General features: G+C 42.9%; 1 protein-coding gene across 1 annotated transcript in view; it reads right to left on the bottom strand.

The window, feature by feature from the left end:
• LOC126234806 (fatty acyl-CoA reductase 1-like) overlaps positions 1–19,346 on the bottom strand; it is a 215,054-nt gene that overhangs the window by 163,426 nt on the left and 32,282 nt on the right. Inside the window, exon 2 of the mRNA XM_049943553.1 lies at positions 11,568–11,884. Within this exon, the coding sequence (XP_049799510.1) occupies positions 11,568–11,861 (294 nt within the window). The 5' untranslated portion in view covers positions 11,862–11,884. The remainder of the gene's footprint in view (positions 1–11,567; positions 11,885–19,346) is intronic.

Below are 19,346 nucleotides of genomic sequence, written 5' to 3' on the forward strand. Positions count from 1 at the left end.
CCAAAACAAATGTAGTCTGGTGGCTATTCTACTTGTCAAATTGCAAATCTAATCATTTAAATGTCCGTCGACAGTGTGTATGTGCAAAAAGTTCATATCCGACCATGTCTTCTGGGTGCTTAACGTTTGTTGTCAGACACTATTTACATAAGGTAACTGACCAAATATCCTAAGAAAGTAACAAAAATTTCGTAGTATGTGGTGAGAATAACGTCGTTATAGGGGGAGAAAGACTGCTGCCGCTGCTGGTTAAGAATTTAAAACGACTAAACATCTAAGGTCATCATTCACCCATCGGACAGAATCTCTGCACCCCTCCTTTCTACATGTAGAGTTAAACCTATGTGCAAGTGCAATAATGTTATCTAAAAATTTCGTTGGTTTTTATCTGATTTTGGATGCGGGTAGCAGCCTAGTATTTATCTAGTGCGATGTGAAAACCACCTAAAAACCTCATTCATGCTGGCCAACTCAACAGTACTTGCCGTTAATAGGACCTGATCGGACTCGTCTCCCCAAGATCTGGAAGCGGCGTGTCAATGCGTTTGGATATCCTTAAGAGTGAAGAGAGATATGAGAAAAGAAGGTTAGTAAAGATCATACGGTAGGGAAAATGACTTATACAGGAAAGGGGTTTCTAGAATTTAGCGATAGATTTGAAGTGACTACTATTAACACATCCATTATAAAAGATATCTACGCTTCAACCCCAATGGAACAACATACAATTAACAGTCATTTATTTCTGAGACTTCTCCGATCACTCTGCCTTCGTCTCATGGCGGGCTGTGGTGTTGGAATTTGTGGCAGATTGTCTGCCACTCAGCTGAAGGGTGTGGCTTGGCTTGTATTTATGGAAATCGATGTCTTCGTTGGAAGCTGCACCTTCAGATTTACGGGTGAAATCATCTCTGCTACTCGCTGTTGACCCTGATACTTAATTAAAAACTTTCTTGTTGTTCTTCATTTTGATCTTTACAGGTTTTTTACCAACACACACTGATCCACTCAATATTGCAACAACTTCCCCCCACATACCGCCATAATTTCCTGATGTTTGAATGACTTTGTATTCGCTTGTTTGACCTTCTACCAAACTTCTCTTAATCGTTTCTTTATTTTTTTCCACCGATTCCTCATTAGCACTTAATTTAATTTTCATAACATGGAAACGAGATGGCATCTTCCCATCTTATACCATCTTGTATGGTGAAAGAACTGTACTTCTGTGTACTTTAGAATTATATGCTGACACGACGTAACGTAGTTACATGTCCATGTTATCAGGCTGACTACTCATACAATGATTTAAATTTTCGAAATTTTACAACTAACCCTTTTGGTTCATGTATGGAAAGGACCGCTGCGAAGTTTTCAGGTATGAAGCAGCCTGCGTAACTGCTTCAGCAGGTCAGACATAAAAATTTGTACCTGGATCTGTACTTACAGTATTGGGCACGGCAATGTTAGTATCCAATTGTTAACCATCTCGTTTGTGATCCTGCTTACATGCTTGTCTGGAATTTCTGTCATTGCCCCAGACCGGGAAAAGTGGTCTATTGTTGTCACAATACACTTATTTTAGCTTCTATTCTATTAAATGATACAGTACAATAAATGATACATTATTTCGGCTCCACATCTGTCTTGTCGGTTTACATCGCTCCTGACCCACCATCAGGTTGTCATGTGCTTGTTGCAGTATTTAATTTCTGAACAATGCAGGACCCTCCATGTGCATACTACACTTCTCACTTCTGCAGAGCAAACTGCGGTGTGTCACGAACTGTGGCTGCACCCTAAAACCTGACAGTTTATGTCAGCTGCTTGTTCCATTTGCCATTTTGACAAGTTTGTGCCTAGTGCCTGCAGAGCTGCAAATTTCCTGCTTAGCATGTCCGTATTAGTGCGTGTCTTCCCTGGTTTATGCGTCACTTCATAATTAAACTCGCTCAGCTTCAGTGCACACCATGCTATTCTGCTAGAAGCGTCTTTCAGTCCCAATAGCCACCTAAGGGAAGCATGATCAGTAACTACTTTAAATATTTGTTCATATAAATAATTTTTCTCCTGCTTCCTAATTTTGCAGTCGTCTGCCTTATGCCCAAGAGCACTCTGCCTGGCGACATTGCTGCTTCACGTGACCCCCTCGTCTACATATGTAGCATCTGACGCCAGAGGAGAAAACGCCACGGTTATTCCGTTTCTGAGCAACAATATCTCTTTCCTCAAACTGCGTAGCAATCCTAATAGTTTATGACGAATCATAAGGATTTTATGTCCTCATCTGTTGTGACATATCTGCTGAAATACCCTTCAAAAACACGCCTAAGGCCTTATTATCTGCTTCCTGCAATAGATTTCTATCTGCCTTAGCACTGTGTGTCAGTTCATAAGTCTGCTAGTTCTTCTCGTGATTTCTGTCAGAGAACACCTCTACGCATTGTCATTTTATGTTAATGCCATGAGCTTTTCGCTGAAAAATGTAGCACTGTTTGGTTATGATGACGTTGTGTAAGACCATCGGCCAGATGGTCAAATGCCTGAGTTTTACTAAGATATTCGTGGTCATACGTTGTAGCGTCACCTGTTACCCATAACTTAGCCACCGACAGGCACGTCACATCGGACAAATTCCCTGGGTGAGCTTCTTCCCTCATATCATACAGAAAGGCTGATACAGCCTCGGGAGTTTTCCCGAAAAACCGCGCGGGGTAGCCGAGTGGTCTGGGCGCCTTGTCACGGTCCGCGCGGCTTACCCCGTCGGAGGTTCGAGTCCTCTCTCGGGCATGGGTGTGTGTGTGTTGTCCTTAGCGTAAGTTAGCTTAAGTTAGATTAAGCAGTGTGTACGCTTAGGGACCGAAGACCTCAGCAGTTTTGTCCAATAAGATCTTACCACAAATTTCCAACATTTTTCCCGAAAAGGTGTAATGAGACTAGCAGCCATCGGATCAATGGCTGGGGCAGATACGCTTATTATATCGCCTTGGTATCGCCTCTCTGTGATTGGATCAGCCCAGTTGCGGTGCATAATATTTCCAGTTCCCTATACAGGCATTCGCAAGCCTGGTTTCGCTCTGTTTCATCCTAAAGTAACGTGGTTACTGACTTTTCAAAACTTCAGTGGCTAGCTGAAAGTTGCTGCATGTGTTTCTGGCCGTTGCGTAACCCCTGTTTTTAATTACAATCGAGAACAAGTGAAAAACTAGTATACCGAAGCAATATCAATAGGCAAGTAAAACTATATTAATCTTTCCCTCATGTCGAAGCCCAGTGGGACTCAGAACACTGCCACGCTTCTATAAGTCTTACACCTTGGTGGCACTGTTTAGTAGATGGTGATTCGTGCCCCGGTAGACTACAATACTGGCACCTACTTGGCCGTAAGTACTCTCCCCTCCTGTTACCAAACAACTGCAATAATTCTGCAGGTTTTTGTGCTCCCAGCAATGTCACTCTCAAGTTAGAATGCAGATACTTCTGACTCAACATGGCTCCAAAATAAAAGAAGGAAGAAAACAAGCAAACAAACACTGGTCAGTCATTGTGCCACTTAAAGACACATGTCGATCGCTGCTGATGTGCTGACGTGGCTCCTCGATTGCAGTGACAGGCGTCAGCACGCCTGGCGCCCAGTCCGTAGCACTTCAGAATCACAGCTTATAGCCCCAAATTCGTATGACTGCAGGGTCTTCTGACACCAAATTTTTAGGAGCCCAGTGGATGCGACCTTCTACATGAATGTAAGAAACTCGAGCAGATGTGCAGTGACAGAGTCCTGTGGACTGCTGGATTCTTATGAGACATGATTCATTTAACACACATTTGGTTCCTAGGGTTTTACAATCACTCTATCTGCCTCAAAGTGCCGTGTGGTGGCGGCCATGCCGAACCTTTTCTTGTCCTGAGGCACAGGGTAGCAGTCAGCGCACGGAGAGGAATCTGCTGAAGCAGGCCTCCGTTTTAGGAAGGGTGGTTGGCGTGTCGCTGCAGCCCAGCATGGGTGTAGGCGTCTGTCGGAGTCACAGCGTTCTCGTTAAGCGAAGCTATGCTCTGGGTTGGCCCCAGGAATTTACGTGGCCCTGTTGTTGGTTGTCGAGATGACGTGTAGGCGACAGACCCAACAGTGACACAAAGAACAGCCCAGGAGGCAGTCTCAACTTACAGCTGGTATGGCAGTATATGTACTGCCTAGGAGTGGCGGCGCATACACCCTGTCCCAAAACTGAACAGCTCACAGACAGGCAGATCGGTTGTTCATTCATGGAAGATTGGCCTGGCCCTCATCTTCGAGTAGACGTAGATGTGACCGGTAGGAATGCAGCTCGCAGATTTTTGAAATTCCGTCCACAGCCAGACAGCTGCACAATTGTAGCAGTTGACCCTAAGCTGGTGGCGACTGGTGACACTTCACTGTACTCAACAGTTCACCCTTGAAGTAGCGGAGATGGCCTTTTATTAGTATCAGTGACGCCGATGGAGTGGCCAGAGTGAAAGGCGGTGAGGGTTTTATACGAGTCAGTAACTGGTGCTTCTGTTTTCTGAGCCTGTCATCGCTCTTGCCTAGCCTAATGTTTAACTTGATGATGCCACAGAGTTCCTTTATACAAAATTTGCAGCCCAAAAGGCGTTGTTGTGTCATCTCTAGGTGAAGTTACTACACACAGCCCCATTACAGCGTTGTGTCTGCCATGCACTGTCATATAAGTGCCGGTTCTGGTGTTCATGACGTTCCCTCTTGTACACTGTGACGCAATGATGTCACTGCTTGTTTGCACTTCAGTTCTTTTAAGTGATGACATTGGTTACACCATCACTGCGCACTCAATGGACGTGCTTGACTTGGCAGCACGTCAGTTCCAATCAAATTTTATTCCTGCACCTACTTTCTATTCTGCTGTGCAGCAGCAGCAAACGACTGGTCGGAACTTGTGCAGTGTTTGTGAGTCATATGGTCTTTTGGTAACAGGAGTCACATAAATACATCTAAGTTGTTATTCCAAAGACAGGAGCAAACACATTGCGTGCTGTGGCAAGAACTGTAGTACTCTTCAGACTGTATGGTCTATCGATGGCAACTATCAAAATAATCTGAGGTGATTAGAAAGCTTACAAGCCAAGAGAAACAGGTCAAGTGAGGTCATCCATGGCTCACAATAGCAGCGCATGCGAGACAGTTCCTTTAAAAATACTACACTTGTCGCTTCCTGGCACATCAGTGTTCTAAATCTCGTTGGGCTATAGTAGGGCGTAAGGACTAGTGAATTTTGCATCATATTTGTGTGCTGTCATGTAATTTTGCTGTTGTGTAATTGGTTGGAGGTTTCACAAATGGCGGAAACATGAGCAGCGAGTGCACAGGAGACGACTGAAGCCCTGGAGAACCAAGTAACTGAACTGCAAAAATATAACGGCGTATTGCACAGCAAGTGGGCGAACAGCCTCCATAGAGATGCATAGGCAAGTGGAGCCAGTAGGGGCGAAGGTGCTATTTCCTGTACACATTCCTTGCGTTGATTCTGTTAGTGATCTAAAGGCTGCCGCTTAGATAGGGAATTGGTTGGATGAAACATGTTTGAATATGACCAGGCTACGTTTGGTTGGCGAATCAATCTCATACGTCTTTTACTATGAAAGACTGAATAAAGCACAGAAGTTGGAGCACTTTGAGAAGGGAATATACAATGACGGAAAAAAAAGAAGACGACAGAGAAAGGTTTTTCAGGGAGTTTCTTAATAGTCTGTCACAGAAACATAAGAAATCAATTGAGGCATTTTAGGATAAATTCCGTGAAGTCAACTCCCATGCCTATGAATTAACGCAGAATGTGGAAATGGGTAAATTTATTTTGAAGCAGTTGAAAACAGGGCGTTGGGTGTGTTTGGGATAGGATTGCTAGTGGATATGTTCAGCAGTGTGAGGGATGACTATCCACATTCTGCTGCTATAGTGGTTGCAAAACTGGAGGAAGGGGTTGGGATGGATGGGATATTTTCTTCGTCTGAGTTTGTAAATCTCTGCGCACACGCCACATGAAGAAACTGTGTCGGCGACCTTGGTGTTAAAGATGTGCGGTAGCGCGCTATTAGGCGCTTGAGTGTCACAGTAATAATCAGAATTGATAGCGTCAGAACAAGTGTTCATTAGCCAATGGGAATTCCTCAACCGTCGGATGGCGTTCCCAGTAAAACAGAACACCGAAAAAGCCACTGCACTGGTGGAGTGTTGCCTGGAGAGCGTAGTTAATGGAATGGAGCATAGTTTTTTGTAAGTAGAGCGACTCGTATGTCGGTAGCTAATTTGGACTCCACGATATAAATTGCATGAAATGGGTCAGAATGATGTAGCTTCATGAGGGATCGACAGTGCTCAGTTTCACTACTGTAGCGAGGAATTTTCAGGACTACGTGGAGGAGTTGTCACATCTCAGTGAGAGATACTGTGTGATCTTGCGACTTGAATTTATAAGCAAATATCATGTAAAAACTGACCGTTTGCAGTACACTATCGAACTCAGAGGAATCTTGTTTTAGCTGGGAATCAGGACTGCTAGTGTTGCATCGCTGCAAGGTACAAGCATCGCCACTGTCACAAAAAATCATCAGATGGCACGAAATAATGCACGTTTTGTCATGATTACTGCTACCTGAATGCAATGACTACTACAGATGCACATACAACACCAAATACGACGGAGACTCTGGACAACATGGGTCAGTGTGAGGAGTGGCTGTAATCAGTTGGAAGTGGTTCAGGACCATCCGAAGACCACTTTTACAGTACCTTAGGCCCATTATCAATGCTGTCGAATGCCATTTGGTCTTAAGAATGCACCGACTACCTTCCAGAATCTACTAGACGGAGAACTCAGAGGACTAAAACCAAAAAAGTAGACGGCTCATCTCAGTGATATCATTATATTTTGTTAGAATATGGAAGAGCATGTGCAGAGGCTGGAGGAAGTCTTCAAGAGGTTGTTCATAGTATCATTGATGCTCGGTATCGATAAATATCACTTTGCAGCAACGCAAATGGTTTACTTAGGTCATGTGGTTAAGCAGGAGGGTGTCAAAACTGATCCAAATTCCATTTACGCAGTCTGTGATTTTATGCCACCACAGGTAACAAAACAGCTTCAGACGTTTTTTGGGCTCTGCAACTACTTTATTGAAATTCCTGAACTGTTGACTATGGTGTTGGGCAAAGAAGTGACGTTTCAGTGATCAGCTGACTGTGAAACCGTGTATCAGAACTTAAAACAGGCATTAACAGCGAGTTCAGTATTGGTACTTCCAGATGTTAGTAGGGAATTTATTTTATCATGTCATGCAAGTAATCTAGAGGCTGGATATTTTCTTTGTCAGGATTTGGATGGTAAAGAACACCTTGTAGCATAACCATCAAGACGATAGAATAAAGTGGAGCAGAATTATTCTATGACAGAGGAAGAGGTGTTTATGGCTATTTATGGTGTAAAGTGCTTGTGTTGTTCCTTATATGGCATAACGTTTGTCGTTGTAACAGACTAAGTGGTTACTGGGCCTAAAGGATCCACTGAGTAAGTTGGCATCGTGTGCTTTGAAACTAAGCGATTTTGATTATGAGGAGGTACATAAATCTGGGAAAAAGCATAGTAACACCAATAATTTAAGTAGAAGGATTTGAGTTTTGCAAGTGTAGGATGTGAGCATTGCCGAAGGGCAAGGATGGTGAGTCCTTTTATGAATACCTATCATGACGACTGGGATGTTTATCTTCCAGTCGTCATTTCTCAGTAAAACTCTAAAATTAATAGTGTGTCTGGTCTGTCACAATATAAGGTGGTGTACAGCAGGAAAATACATTCTCCCTTTCTTGTAGTGAAGACTGGGGATGGAAGAATCGGGCTTTCAGTGAAGACATCTTCGTAAATCTTACGTGATATTTGACAGAGAGTGAAAAAAGCGAATACAAAGGATCAAACGTTAAAAGGGCCAGGATAACATTTGGGTAGGTCATCCACTGCCAAGTACGTCTGCGGGATTAAGTAACAAATCCCTACACACATAAGGGTAGGACAATGAAATCCTTAACCTTATACAAAGGACAACATCAGCTCATAAAATGACACTACTTGTCAATGTTTACTTGCAATTACCAATAAAAACTGCTATTGATGTTGTGGGATGAATGGAGCCATATGAAGGATCTATAGATACTTTGCCACAAATTGCCTATATCGTCATCAGCTCAGGATACCAATTTGAAAAGCGGAAGAAGCTGAAGAGATCACACAAACTACGTGATGCACATAGACATCATCATAGTGTATCATAGTAATCTGTTTTATGTTGTTTGTTTGGGGTGTTATGGGTTTATTTTTTATTTTATTATGAATTGTGTATTTTGGGAGAAATTTTGATAATGTTTTGCATTGGGAGACAGGGGTAATACCAGTGTTTTCAGTATATGGTTAACTGTGATAATGCACTTTTTTGACAGAGGAAAAAGTTACAGATTCCTTTCTACCAGGTGACGTGTCACTAGCTGCGTCGAGGATGTGTGTGACGCTCTTGGTTGTCATACACCTCTTCAGGTCAGGAGCAGTATATACGTTGAGCAGCTATGGGAGTGTCACAAAGAAAATTTTACGATCTGAGCAACTAGAATGGTTCAGACTGGAGAAAAGGCATGTGAGGTAGAACTGTTCTTGGAAGAGACGGAAACAACTGAGCGTAAAAGGGAAGTGTTGTCACCACATCGTTATTTATACAGAGTGGGCATGCATGCGATTTTTGCCCAGAAGTGATAAACTGCTTTGAACATGGAAATCGAAAGGGCATGAGTAGAATGGAATTTCAGAATGGCAGGATAATAATTAGTGGTCATGAAATACTGTCTCCTTGCTACAGCCACTGGTACAACTACTATTAATTTGACACAGCCAGTTTTGTATAGGCAGCAGAAGCCACCGTATGTATTGTCTGGTCAGAATTTAACCTTTCTGGGTAATACCTTGTGCCCAAATTTCCTACGTTTATTTGAAGATGTAGTAGCATCACAGGAGGGTCGAATGTCAGCAGAACTGATGCTCCAGCATGTGTAACACTATCATAATAGTCAGCGTCACGATTATCGTAAGTGTCACAATTTTCAGAACTGTAGTGGTTCTAATGGCGATTTGTGTAAACTCCATCTTCATTGGACGAAAACCTGTATGTCGTTCAGGATCAACACGTCATGAGGTACCTGTTAGCTGGATTACCAGTAGCGAATAAAAAATAGTTATCGAAGTATAAAAATAATATGTTCCTGACTATGTCAGGTGGAAACGAGACAATGAACTTGAGTACGTGTGGGCTACGTTAAGGGAAAAGGCAACGCTAGTGTATACGTAATGACTAAGAAAACGAAAATAATAGTAAAATAACCTGTTTAGTGAGCTTAGAGGAGTGATGTCAAGAGCATATTAAGTGGAAGAATGGGTTCGGCCCGATTTGGAGCAAAGAAGGATAACTAAAGTCAACAGTATTGAGTACGTGCCTGTACCGCTGCAGTGGTCGAGAAGGCCGGGTGTGCTCCGTCGCTGGGCGCTGCCACTTCTCACTGACGTTAATGGAGATACAGTGGAACGTGGAACAGTAAATGCTTCATTGTTAATGACAAAAATTAGCGCCTTTGCGCACAGTGGAGTGCATCTCCAACCAAACAACCCGTGACTGAGGGGTGTCAGTCCTGCCTGATCGCGGCCTTGACGTTGCTCCGTCACGTAACGTATTGTCCCATCAATGGGTGGTTACAGATGTACCAAATTTTAAGGCTTCCTTTTGACTAATTTTGTACATCATTAGTATTTGTCAACACATACACGAGATGACATTCTACACTACTGGCCATTAAAATTGCTACAGCAAGAAGAAATACAGATGATAAACGGGTATTCTTTGGACAAATATATTATACTAGAACTGACATCTGAATACATTTCCACGCAGTTTGGGTGCATAGATCCTGAGAAATCAGTACCCAGAACAACCACCTCTGGCCGTAATAACGGCCTTGATACGCCTGGGCATTGAATCAAACAGAACTTGGATGGCGTGTACAGGTACAGCTGCCCATGCAGGTTCAACACGATACCACAGTTCACCAAAAGTAGTGACTGGCGTATTGTGACGAGCCAGTTGTGCGGCCACTATTGGCCAGACGTTTTCAGTTGGTGAGAGATCTGGAGAATGTGCTGGCCAGGGCAGCAGTCGAACATTTTCCGTATCCAGAAAGGCCCGTACAGGACCTGCAACATGCGGTCGTGCATTATCCTGCTGAAATGTAGGGTTTCGCAGGGATCGAATGAAGGGTGGGGCCACGGGTCGTAACACATCTAAAATGTAAGGTCCAATGCTCAAAGTGCCATCAATGCGAACAAGAGGTTACCGAGTCGTGTAACCAATGGCACCCATACCATCACACCGTGTGATACGCCAGTATGGCGATGACGAATACACACTTCCTATGTGCGTTCACCGCCATGTCGCCAAACACGGATGCGACCATCATGATGCTGTAAACAGAACCTGAATTCATCCGACAAAATGACGTTTTGCCATTCGTGCACCCAGGTTCGTCGTCGAGTACACCATCGCCGGCGGTCCTGTCTGTGATGCAGTGTCAAGGGTAACCCCAGCCATGGTCTCGGAGCTGATAGTCCCTGCTGCTGCAAACGTCGTCGAACAGTTCGTACAGATGATTGTTATCTTGCAAACGTCCCCATCTGTTGATTCAGGGATCGAGACGTGGCTGCACGATCCGTTACAGCCATGTGGATAAGATGCCTGTCATCTCGACTGCTAGTGTTAGGAGGCCGTTGGGATCCAGCATAGCGTTCCGTATTACCCTCCTGAACCCACTGATTCCATATTCGGCTAACAGTCATTGGATCTCGACAAATGCGAACAGCAATGTCGCAATACGATAAACCGCAATCGCGATAGGCTGCAATCCGACCTTTATCAAAGTCGGAAACGTGATGGTACGCATTTCTCCTCCTTACACGAGGCATCACAACAACCTTTCACTAGGCAACGACTGTCAACTGCTGTTTGTGTACGAGAAATCGGTTGGAAACTTTCCTCATGTCAGCACGTTGTAGGTGTCGTCACCGGCGCCAACCTTGTGTGAATGCTCTGAAAAGCTAATCATTTTCATATCACAGCATCTTCTTCCTGTCGGTTAAATTTCGCGTCTGTAGCACGTCATCTTCGTGGTGTAGAATTTTAATGGCCAGTAGTGTATGTGGATACTATCGACTGGCAATTTATTTTGTTATTGAGAGTATTGAGAGGAGCAGTTTTGTGGTCCAATATAGCCCTTAGGCTCGGTGTTATGCCTGCCGCTGTGGTGGAGCTGTTCTAGGCACTTCAGTCCGGAACCACGCGGCTGCTACGGTCGCAGGTTCGAATCCTGCCTCGGGCATGGATGTGTGTGATGTCGTTAAGTTAGGTTTAAGTAGTTCTAAGTCTAGGGGACTGATTCCCTCAGATGTTAAGTCCCATAGTGCTCAGAGCCATTGGATCCAGCTCGCTGTTACCTGTTTATCCAGGTGAGAACGTAGTCGCTCCCGCAGCGACACGCCCCTCTTGTCCCTGACGAGCACGTAGACTGCGGACACGCCGGGGCAGGAGCGCAGCAGCTTCTCGAGCACGAGGGTGCCGATGAAGCCGGTGGCGCCCGTGAGGAGGACGGAGGCCCCGCTGTAGAAGGCCGCCACCTCGCTGCTCCTCTGCAGCTCACCTGGCGGCAGCCACTCCACGGGGAACGCCTCCAGCTCCCTCTCCTCGTCCTCTGGCGTCATCACGCGGGGGTGGATCTCGCAGCACGGCATTCTGCCACTCCACTGTTCTTCAGCTGTATAAACCACAAACAGAACGACTAGTTACTATCAATAAAATTTTGCTATGTTTTTCACCGCATTATCAATATGAAAAACAGCGGAAGTTTCGGTCCTTATTGCACCCTAAAGAAGGTCACTTGCAACTGTGACCAAAACATCGGTAGTTTTACATACTGACAATGCGGTCACAATCCTAGAAAAAAATTATTGAATGTGACAATGGTTGCGGAAGCTTATGTTTATAAATAGTTACTAGTTATGTGTGGTGCTGTGATTTCTTTACTTAAGGCGGGTAGGGCGTCAAAAGGGCCGACTTGGAGCAGGAGAGGCACCTCAGGACATTTTATTTTCTACTGTCTATACTTTTACAAATAAATTCATAAAACTTTGTCAGCATGACCAGTAAGGATTCAGGATTCACACTCATAGCAGTGGAAGTGCAAAAACATAACAAAATAATTTTTTTTTTTAGAAATGGAATTTCATCATTTTTTCACTTACTGTTGGCTGCATTTGTTGCTATAGGTACATTTTTCTTCACAAGTAAGAGAGATTCTTTGATGAATTTTGCACAGCATACAAACCATACTTACAGGTGTAGGAAACTGTAGAATTTTCCAAATCTATTAAAAACTGTGGTAAAAATTGAGATAATTAACTACAAAATTTGATTTTTTACTGAATATGAAGTTTAAAACGTAACAGCTCATTCATTTTTTTATAAATTAAATAGATTCTATAGTTTCAGACACCTGTAAGTATGGTTTGTATGCTGTGCAAAATTTATCGAAGAGTCTCTCTTACTTATGAAGAAAAGTGTACCTATAGCAACATATGCACCCAATAGTAAGCGAAAAAATGATGAGATTTCACATGTAAAAAAAATTATTTTGTTATGATTTTGCACTTTAACTGCTATGAGTGTGAATCTTGAATCCTTCCTGGTCATGCTGACAAAGTTTTATGAATTTATTAGGAAAAGTATAGACAGTAGAAAATAAAATGTCCTGTGGTGCCTCTCCTGCTCCAAGTCAGCCCGTTTGACGTCCTACCCCCCTTTATAAAAAATCGCTCCATTTACTCTTAAGGATTTTCTTGAGTCAACTACTGGTTCCGCCTTCGTATTTGTCTGTTTCAGGTGTTTCTGATAACTGCTATAAATATTTCAGATATTCAGAATGATAATTAATAAAACCGACAAACTGCAGGGACGGTTTCCTGACTGCAAACGGAGGAAGATTGGTCCTATCAACATGTACCCGGAAATGCACGGTGTGCGTGCATAGATAACAAATCGTTCCGGGACACAGTATAGAGCTGTAGCGCGTCCACGTCACAACAGATGTTCGTTGTGGCCTCCAAAGGATGCAACGCATGCTTTCACACGTCGCACCATGGATTGCCGCATTCTTTCGCTTTCTCTCCGAATAGCGTCATAGGTGCTGTGTACCAAGTGTTGCAGGGTCCACATACCAGTAACTGGTTCAGTACACGCAACGCTTTTCAGGTGCCCCCAAAGGTAAAGAATCCAAGAGGTTTAAGTCCAGTGATCTAGCAGGACATGCTACAAGGCCTCCACGTCCTATGCAACGTCCGAGGAGGATGTTGTTTAGGTGTCGGCGCAATGTAATGCGGAAGTGGGGTGGCGCTCCGTCGTATAGCCAAAGGGACATCCTCAAACAGCTCGGGCATAGTATTCCGCAGGAAGTCCAGGTACGTTCCTCTGACGAGAAACTGTGGAATGACAACCGATCCAAGTATATGGTCGCTATGAATCCCTGCCCACACACTGATGCTGAACTGATGCTGTTTAGATACCTCACTACAGATGACGATTATGCAGACTGATGATGCCTGTTCTGGTAAAGAATGCTTTGTCGGTAAAGGCGACTGACGACTGAAATCCCACAATTTTCACGGTTTGGTGTAAAAATCATCGACAAAATCATGCTAGTAGAGTGAAACCGCTGCTGATAATCCTCGTTGCAGGTGGTAGGGGTACATAAAATCGTACTTTTGCTCACACCATGTTGGTGGGCCACTTGCCTGCAGCTTGTTCCAGTGTTCGTCTCAGCATCCTATAGGATCCGGCTGTCCAAATCTGATGCGCACACAGTCCGCCGCCTCCCTGCACGTTTGTCTGTCTAGAAGGATTCACGATCACACAAGCACCCAAAAAGGTCTTGAAATGTTGCGTGATGTGGTTGCTGTCTGTGAGGGTACTTGTTTAGGTACAGCCATGCTGTCTCTCGACGGTTTCCACCTGCTTGGCTATACACAAACACCATCTCGGCTTTTTCTCGAGATGAACACAGGACCATTCTGCTGCTTATAGTACGCTGTGTTAATCACACAGATTGGAACAAACAAGGAGCACACAGCACGTGGTCAGAGGAACTTTCATTCGTCAGCGCCATCTATTGTGGCAATGATGCATTTCTGGATCGCAGTTCATGGAACATTTTTCCTACATTCACAGTGAGGAATCCGTCCCTGCAATCGGCCAGTTTTTTAATGTTGATCCTGTTTAAAAAGTGTACATAATAGAAGATGAAAAATAAGGTATGTGTGTAATTAAAGTACTGGCACAGTATATAACTTACATTGTGCTGTACAGAAGCAACATCGAAATGATAAAAGAACTAGTTAGATTTATTTAAAATTTTACATGCCCGATGAAATCGTTAGAAACAAGCATATTTCAAAATCATAAAGCCTGTGAAAATAATTACATTCTAAGCATTCTTAGGGTTCAAAAGAATTTATGCCTTGGCGTATTCGTAACTTCCAAATTACAAAAGAGTAAATGTAACATTTTAGATTTAATAAAATCGTAAAATAGTTCACTTTTACACCTCCTACTACACGACATTATCGTAATGCAAGAATTACATTGGACAAACGAGAGAGAATTTTAAAATACGACTCAAGGAACACGCAGAATTAAATAGGAGGAAAAAACAGGAAATAAACCCACTTTCGAAATTCACACGATGCAGAAGAGTCACATGGTACACGGTATCGAAAACAATCTCGCAACTCTTCACAGAATGAAGAAGGGATACTCAATGGAGATGTACGAAGAATTACAAAAGTACAACCGTCTGAAAAAATCGAAGAAAAGACACTAAACGAAAATGCATACTCAATAGCATGAGTATATCGGACATCTGCCGTCTTGTGGTTGATAATCCCTTCAAAGTTACTCCGAAAGTTAGTAGCTGTAACTAAATATTTATAAAGATGCTTCGTAAGCAGTCCACGAAGCGTCCAAGCTACACTAACGACCCCTGCAGTTCCCTGTCGTTCAGCCTTTTCACGCTAGAGGACATAATTCTACACTTTACTTGGATGCCCCATCAAGTGCAGCTGTTTCATACTTTCATTAAATCTAAAACAACTGTTTTAACTTCTTATACGTAAAACATCATTTTGGAATTTACCATTATGTCAAGATGTAAATCTTCTTAAACTCAAAGAATATTTATGTTGCAATGATTTACACAATTTATGTAGCCCTGACAAGCGATTATTTCTCACGATATCATTGGGCACGTAGCATTTTAAATCAACCTGTCATGTACTTTTTACCATTTGCACTTTGCTTCTCTACAGCATACTGTAAGCTATCATTGTACCTGTACTTTTGTTATACGTATGCGGTCTAACGCACAGCTTTCCGGAGCGGGAAGGAGCGCCTGGTCCCCGGCACGAATTCGTCCGGCGGACTTGTGTCAAGGTCTGGTGAGCCGGCCAGTCTGAGGATGGTTTTTAGCCGGTTTTCCACCTGCCTCGGCGAATGCGGGCTGGTTCCTCTTATTCCGCCTCAGTTACACTATGACGGCGATTGCTGCGCAAACACGTTCTCTACGTACGCTTACACCACCATTACTCTACCACGCAAACATAGGGGTTACACTCGTCTGGTGTGAGACGTTCCCTCGGGGGAGGGGGGGGGGGGGTGCACCGGGGGCCGAACCGCACAATAACCCTGGGTTCGGTGTGGGACGGCGGTTAACATATCGTAACATAGCATGTCTATCATACATACGACATTTATCACAACCATTTCAAAATAACCACCATAAACGCCAAAGTCGGTACTGGACGCAGTAATCTTGTCAACAGCAACTACAGCGGTTTTTTATTAATAAATCAGAAAATGGTTAAGGACACAAAGTGACATCTAAATCTACTTTTACATCAATTTTCAATGTGGGGTACGCAATGAGGTTGCTGCGATAGCAGGAAGTATGTTACCATTTCTGCGACCTCTCTCTAAGAAATACTCCTGGTAACTTGCTTATAAAGGGCAGATACTGAAATCTTAGTTTTCAGGAAAATAACAGTACTGATTACATTTTCATATATAACAAAGGTGGTATACATCGTCAAGGATCAATTATTTCTCTTACAGTAGCAACTCCAAAACAAGTTTGCATTTGAATATACAAAGCTGTTTGTAGTTAAATTGACTAGCTTTTCCTTCGTCTGACAATGTATGTGGCTCCTTGCTCGTAATGAAGTCTTAACTGTATGTGTAATGGTCAGCCGTAGATTATGAGGACGGCGAACGACCGTTACGCAGAGTTCATAAATACGTACCCGACATTTTTGTCAAGTAATTTGTTTACTGTGCTCGATAATAGCACGATTGTCTAAAGTGATTCAAACTAGACTGTGGTCTCCAAATTATTACGCATACGATTTACCCCTACATCCATAGTCACATTTTGGATCTTAATTCTCATTATTTCCCAATACATAACCCTGCCTCCAGAACTGAAGATCATTCATCCGACTGACTGTAAATGATGAATGGTATAAGTAGTGCGAGGTATGTGTGCCATTTTATTGTGTATTAACTCAAATACGCTTCAAGTTCATGTCTGCTAACAAACATAATAAAACTGTTTTTACTCTTTTTCTAGACTGATTTATTGCACTTTACTATTTTTCTCGTCCAGTAATTTCCTTGTTTTACATACCCGCATAATGATGATGCTCTGGGAGATCCCCGCCATCACACCATTCTCCCTACTTCTCTTCACAAATGCTGAGATTTAAAACTGTTTTAAACTTTTTACAGTGTTTAAAAATTGCTTACAAACTTATCATATTATACTGATGAAGACAACAATAAAATGAGACGAAGTAGCTGTTCCTTTCACGAATATAGACGTGTGTGAATGGCCGGCCGGTGTGGCCGAGCGGTTCTAGGCGCTACAGTCTGGAACCGCGCGACCGATACGGTCGCAGGTTCGAATCCTGCCTCGGGCATGGATGTGTGTGATGTCCTTAGGTTAGTTAGGTTTACGTAGTTCTAAGTTCTAGGGGACTTATGACCTCAGAAGTTAAGTCCCATTGTGCTCAGAGCCATTTGAACCAGTTTTTGAACGTGTGTGAATAGACGTAGAGAAGACTCTACTCCGTCTATTACCCCTGATCTCTACCTACTGTTAACTTTAGTACTGTTAACAATGCATTGGAAACTGTTTGCGGCATATTCCTTTAGGTATATTTTTACACTTTTCTATCATTACGTAAATAGTTACTTAGAAAATTTTATAGATTTCATATTGACATTGTCTCCCCTTTCTGTCTATTGACAATCTGCAGAGCACTCTTCGCTGCATGGAAAAGCTAACGGCATTGTGAATTGCTCTTATGATTGTGCCGTATAAAATCTAAAAATCAAATAAAATAATTGCAGTGTTTACGTGCACTTTGTTTTCTATATCGCCCGCTCAGTCACTGACATCTCAGTAATTTGCCTTCAACTCTGGCAATCCATCTGAACAGAACTGCATTGCCATTACGTAATACAGCTATCACGAACCCGACTGCGGAATGATCTGCCTGAAATATTCTGAGTAATTACATTCCTTTCCGACTTCAAACGACGCTTTGTTGTCCATTTTTTTCTTATTTGTGGAGTCACCAGCCTTCTGACTGGTCTGGTGAGCCGCGCCACAAATTCCTCTCCTGTGCTAATCTCCAGTGTTGCCACAACGAAACTTTGTCTCGAAAACTCGCAGAAAATCCAAAGAGATTCTGGTCGTGTGTAAATTATGCTAGCGATAAGACACAATCAATGCCTCCCCTGCGCGACAGCAATGGATATACTATCGATAACACTGCTAAAGCAGAGTTACTAAACACAGCCTTCCGAAGTTCCTTCACCAAACAAGACAAAGTAAATATTCCACAACTCGAATCAAAAACAGCTGCCAGCATGAGTAGCTAACAAGTAGATATCCTCGCAGTAATGAAGCAACTTAAATCGCTTAATAAAAGCAAATCTTTTGGCACAAACTGTATATCAATTAGGTTCCGTTAGGAGTATGCTGGTTCAATAGCTCCGTATGTAACAATCACATACAACCGCTCGCTCGACGAAATATCCGTAACCAAAGATTGGAAAGTTGCACTCGTCACACCAATATTCAAGAAAGTTAGTTAGAGTAGTCTACTAAATTACAGGCCCATAACATTAACGTCGAAATGCAGCACGATTTTGGAACATGTACGAAATTACCTCGAAGAGAACGGTCTACTGACACACAGTCAACAAATCGTTCTCGTGAAAGACAACTAGCTCTTTACTCACACCAAGTGTTGAGTGCTAATGACAAGGGGTTTCAAGTTGACTCCTCATTTCTAGATTTCCAGAAGGCTTTTGTCACTGCACCACACAAACGGCTTGTAGTGAAATTCCGTGCTTATGTGCACTGTTATGTGAAGTAATTCGTGATTTCCTGTCACAGTTCGTAATAACTGACGGAAAGTCGTTGAGTAAAACAGAAGTGATTTCTGGCGCACTATAAACGATTTAGGAGACTATCTGAGCAGCATTATTAGGTTCCTTCCAGATGATATCATTTATCGTCTTGTAAAGTAACCAAAAGAAATTTCAAAACAATTTAGAAAAGATATCTGTACGGTGCGAAAATTGTAAATCCATGTGAGTGCTAAAAGAAATGCGCTAAAATCTGTACACGATAAATGAGCCAAATATAAAGGCCTTGAATTCAACTAAACGCCTAAGAGCTACAACTACGAACAACTTAAATTGCAAGGAACACACAGAAAACGTTGTGGGGAAGGCAAACCAAAGACTGCGTTTTATTGGCAGAGCACTTAGATAATGTAACAGATCTACCAGAGTGACTGCCGACGCTAAGTTTTTCCGTCCTTTTTCTGGAGTAATACTGCGCGATGGGGATTCTTATCAGATAGGTCTAAAGGAGTATACCGAGAACTTTCAAAGAGGAGCAGCACGCTTTGAATTATCGAGGAATAAGGCAGAGTGTGTCACACACGTGATACAAGATTTGGGGTGAACATAATTAAAACAAAGGCGTTTGTCGTTGTGGTGAAATGTTCTCACGAAATTTCTATCACCAACTTTCTCCTACGGATGCGAAAATATTTTGTTGATACCGACCTACATAAGGAGAAACGATCATAATAATA

Source organism: Schistocerca nitens, chromosome 2, assembly GCF_023898315.1.
Source record: "Schistocerca nitens isolate TAMUIC-IGC-003100 chromosome 2, iqSchNite1.1, whole genome shotgun sequence".
Taxonomy (NCBI): Eukaryota; Metazoa; Arthropoda; class Insecta; order Orthoptera; family Acrididae; genus Schistocerca; species Schistocerca nitens.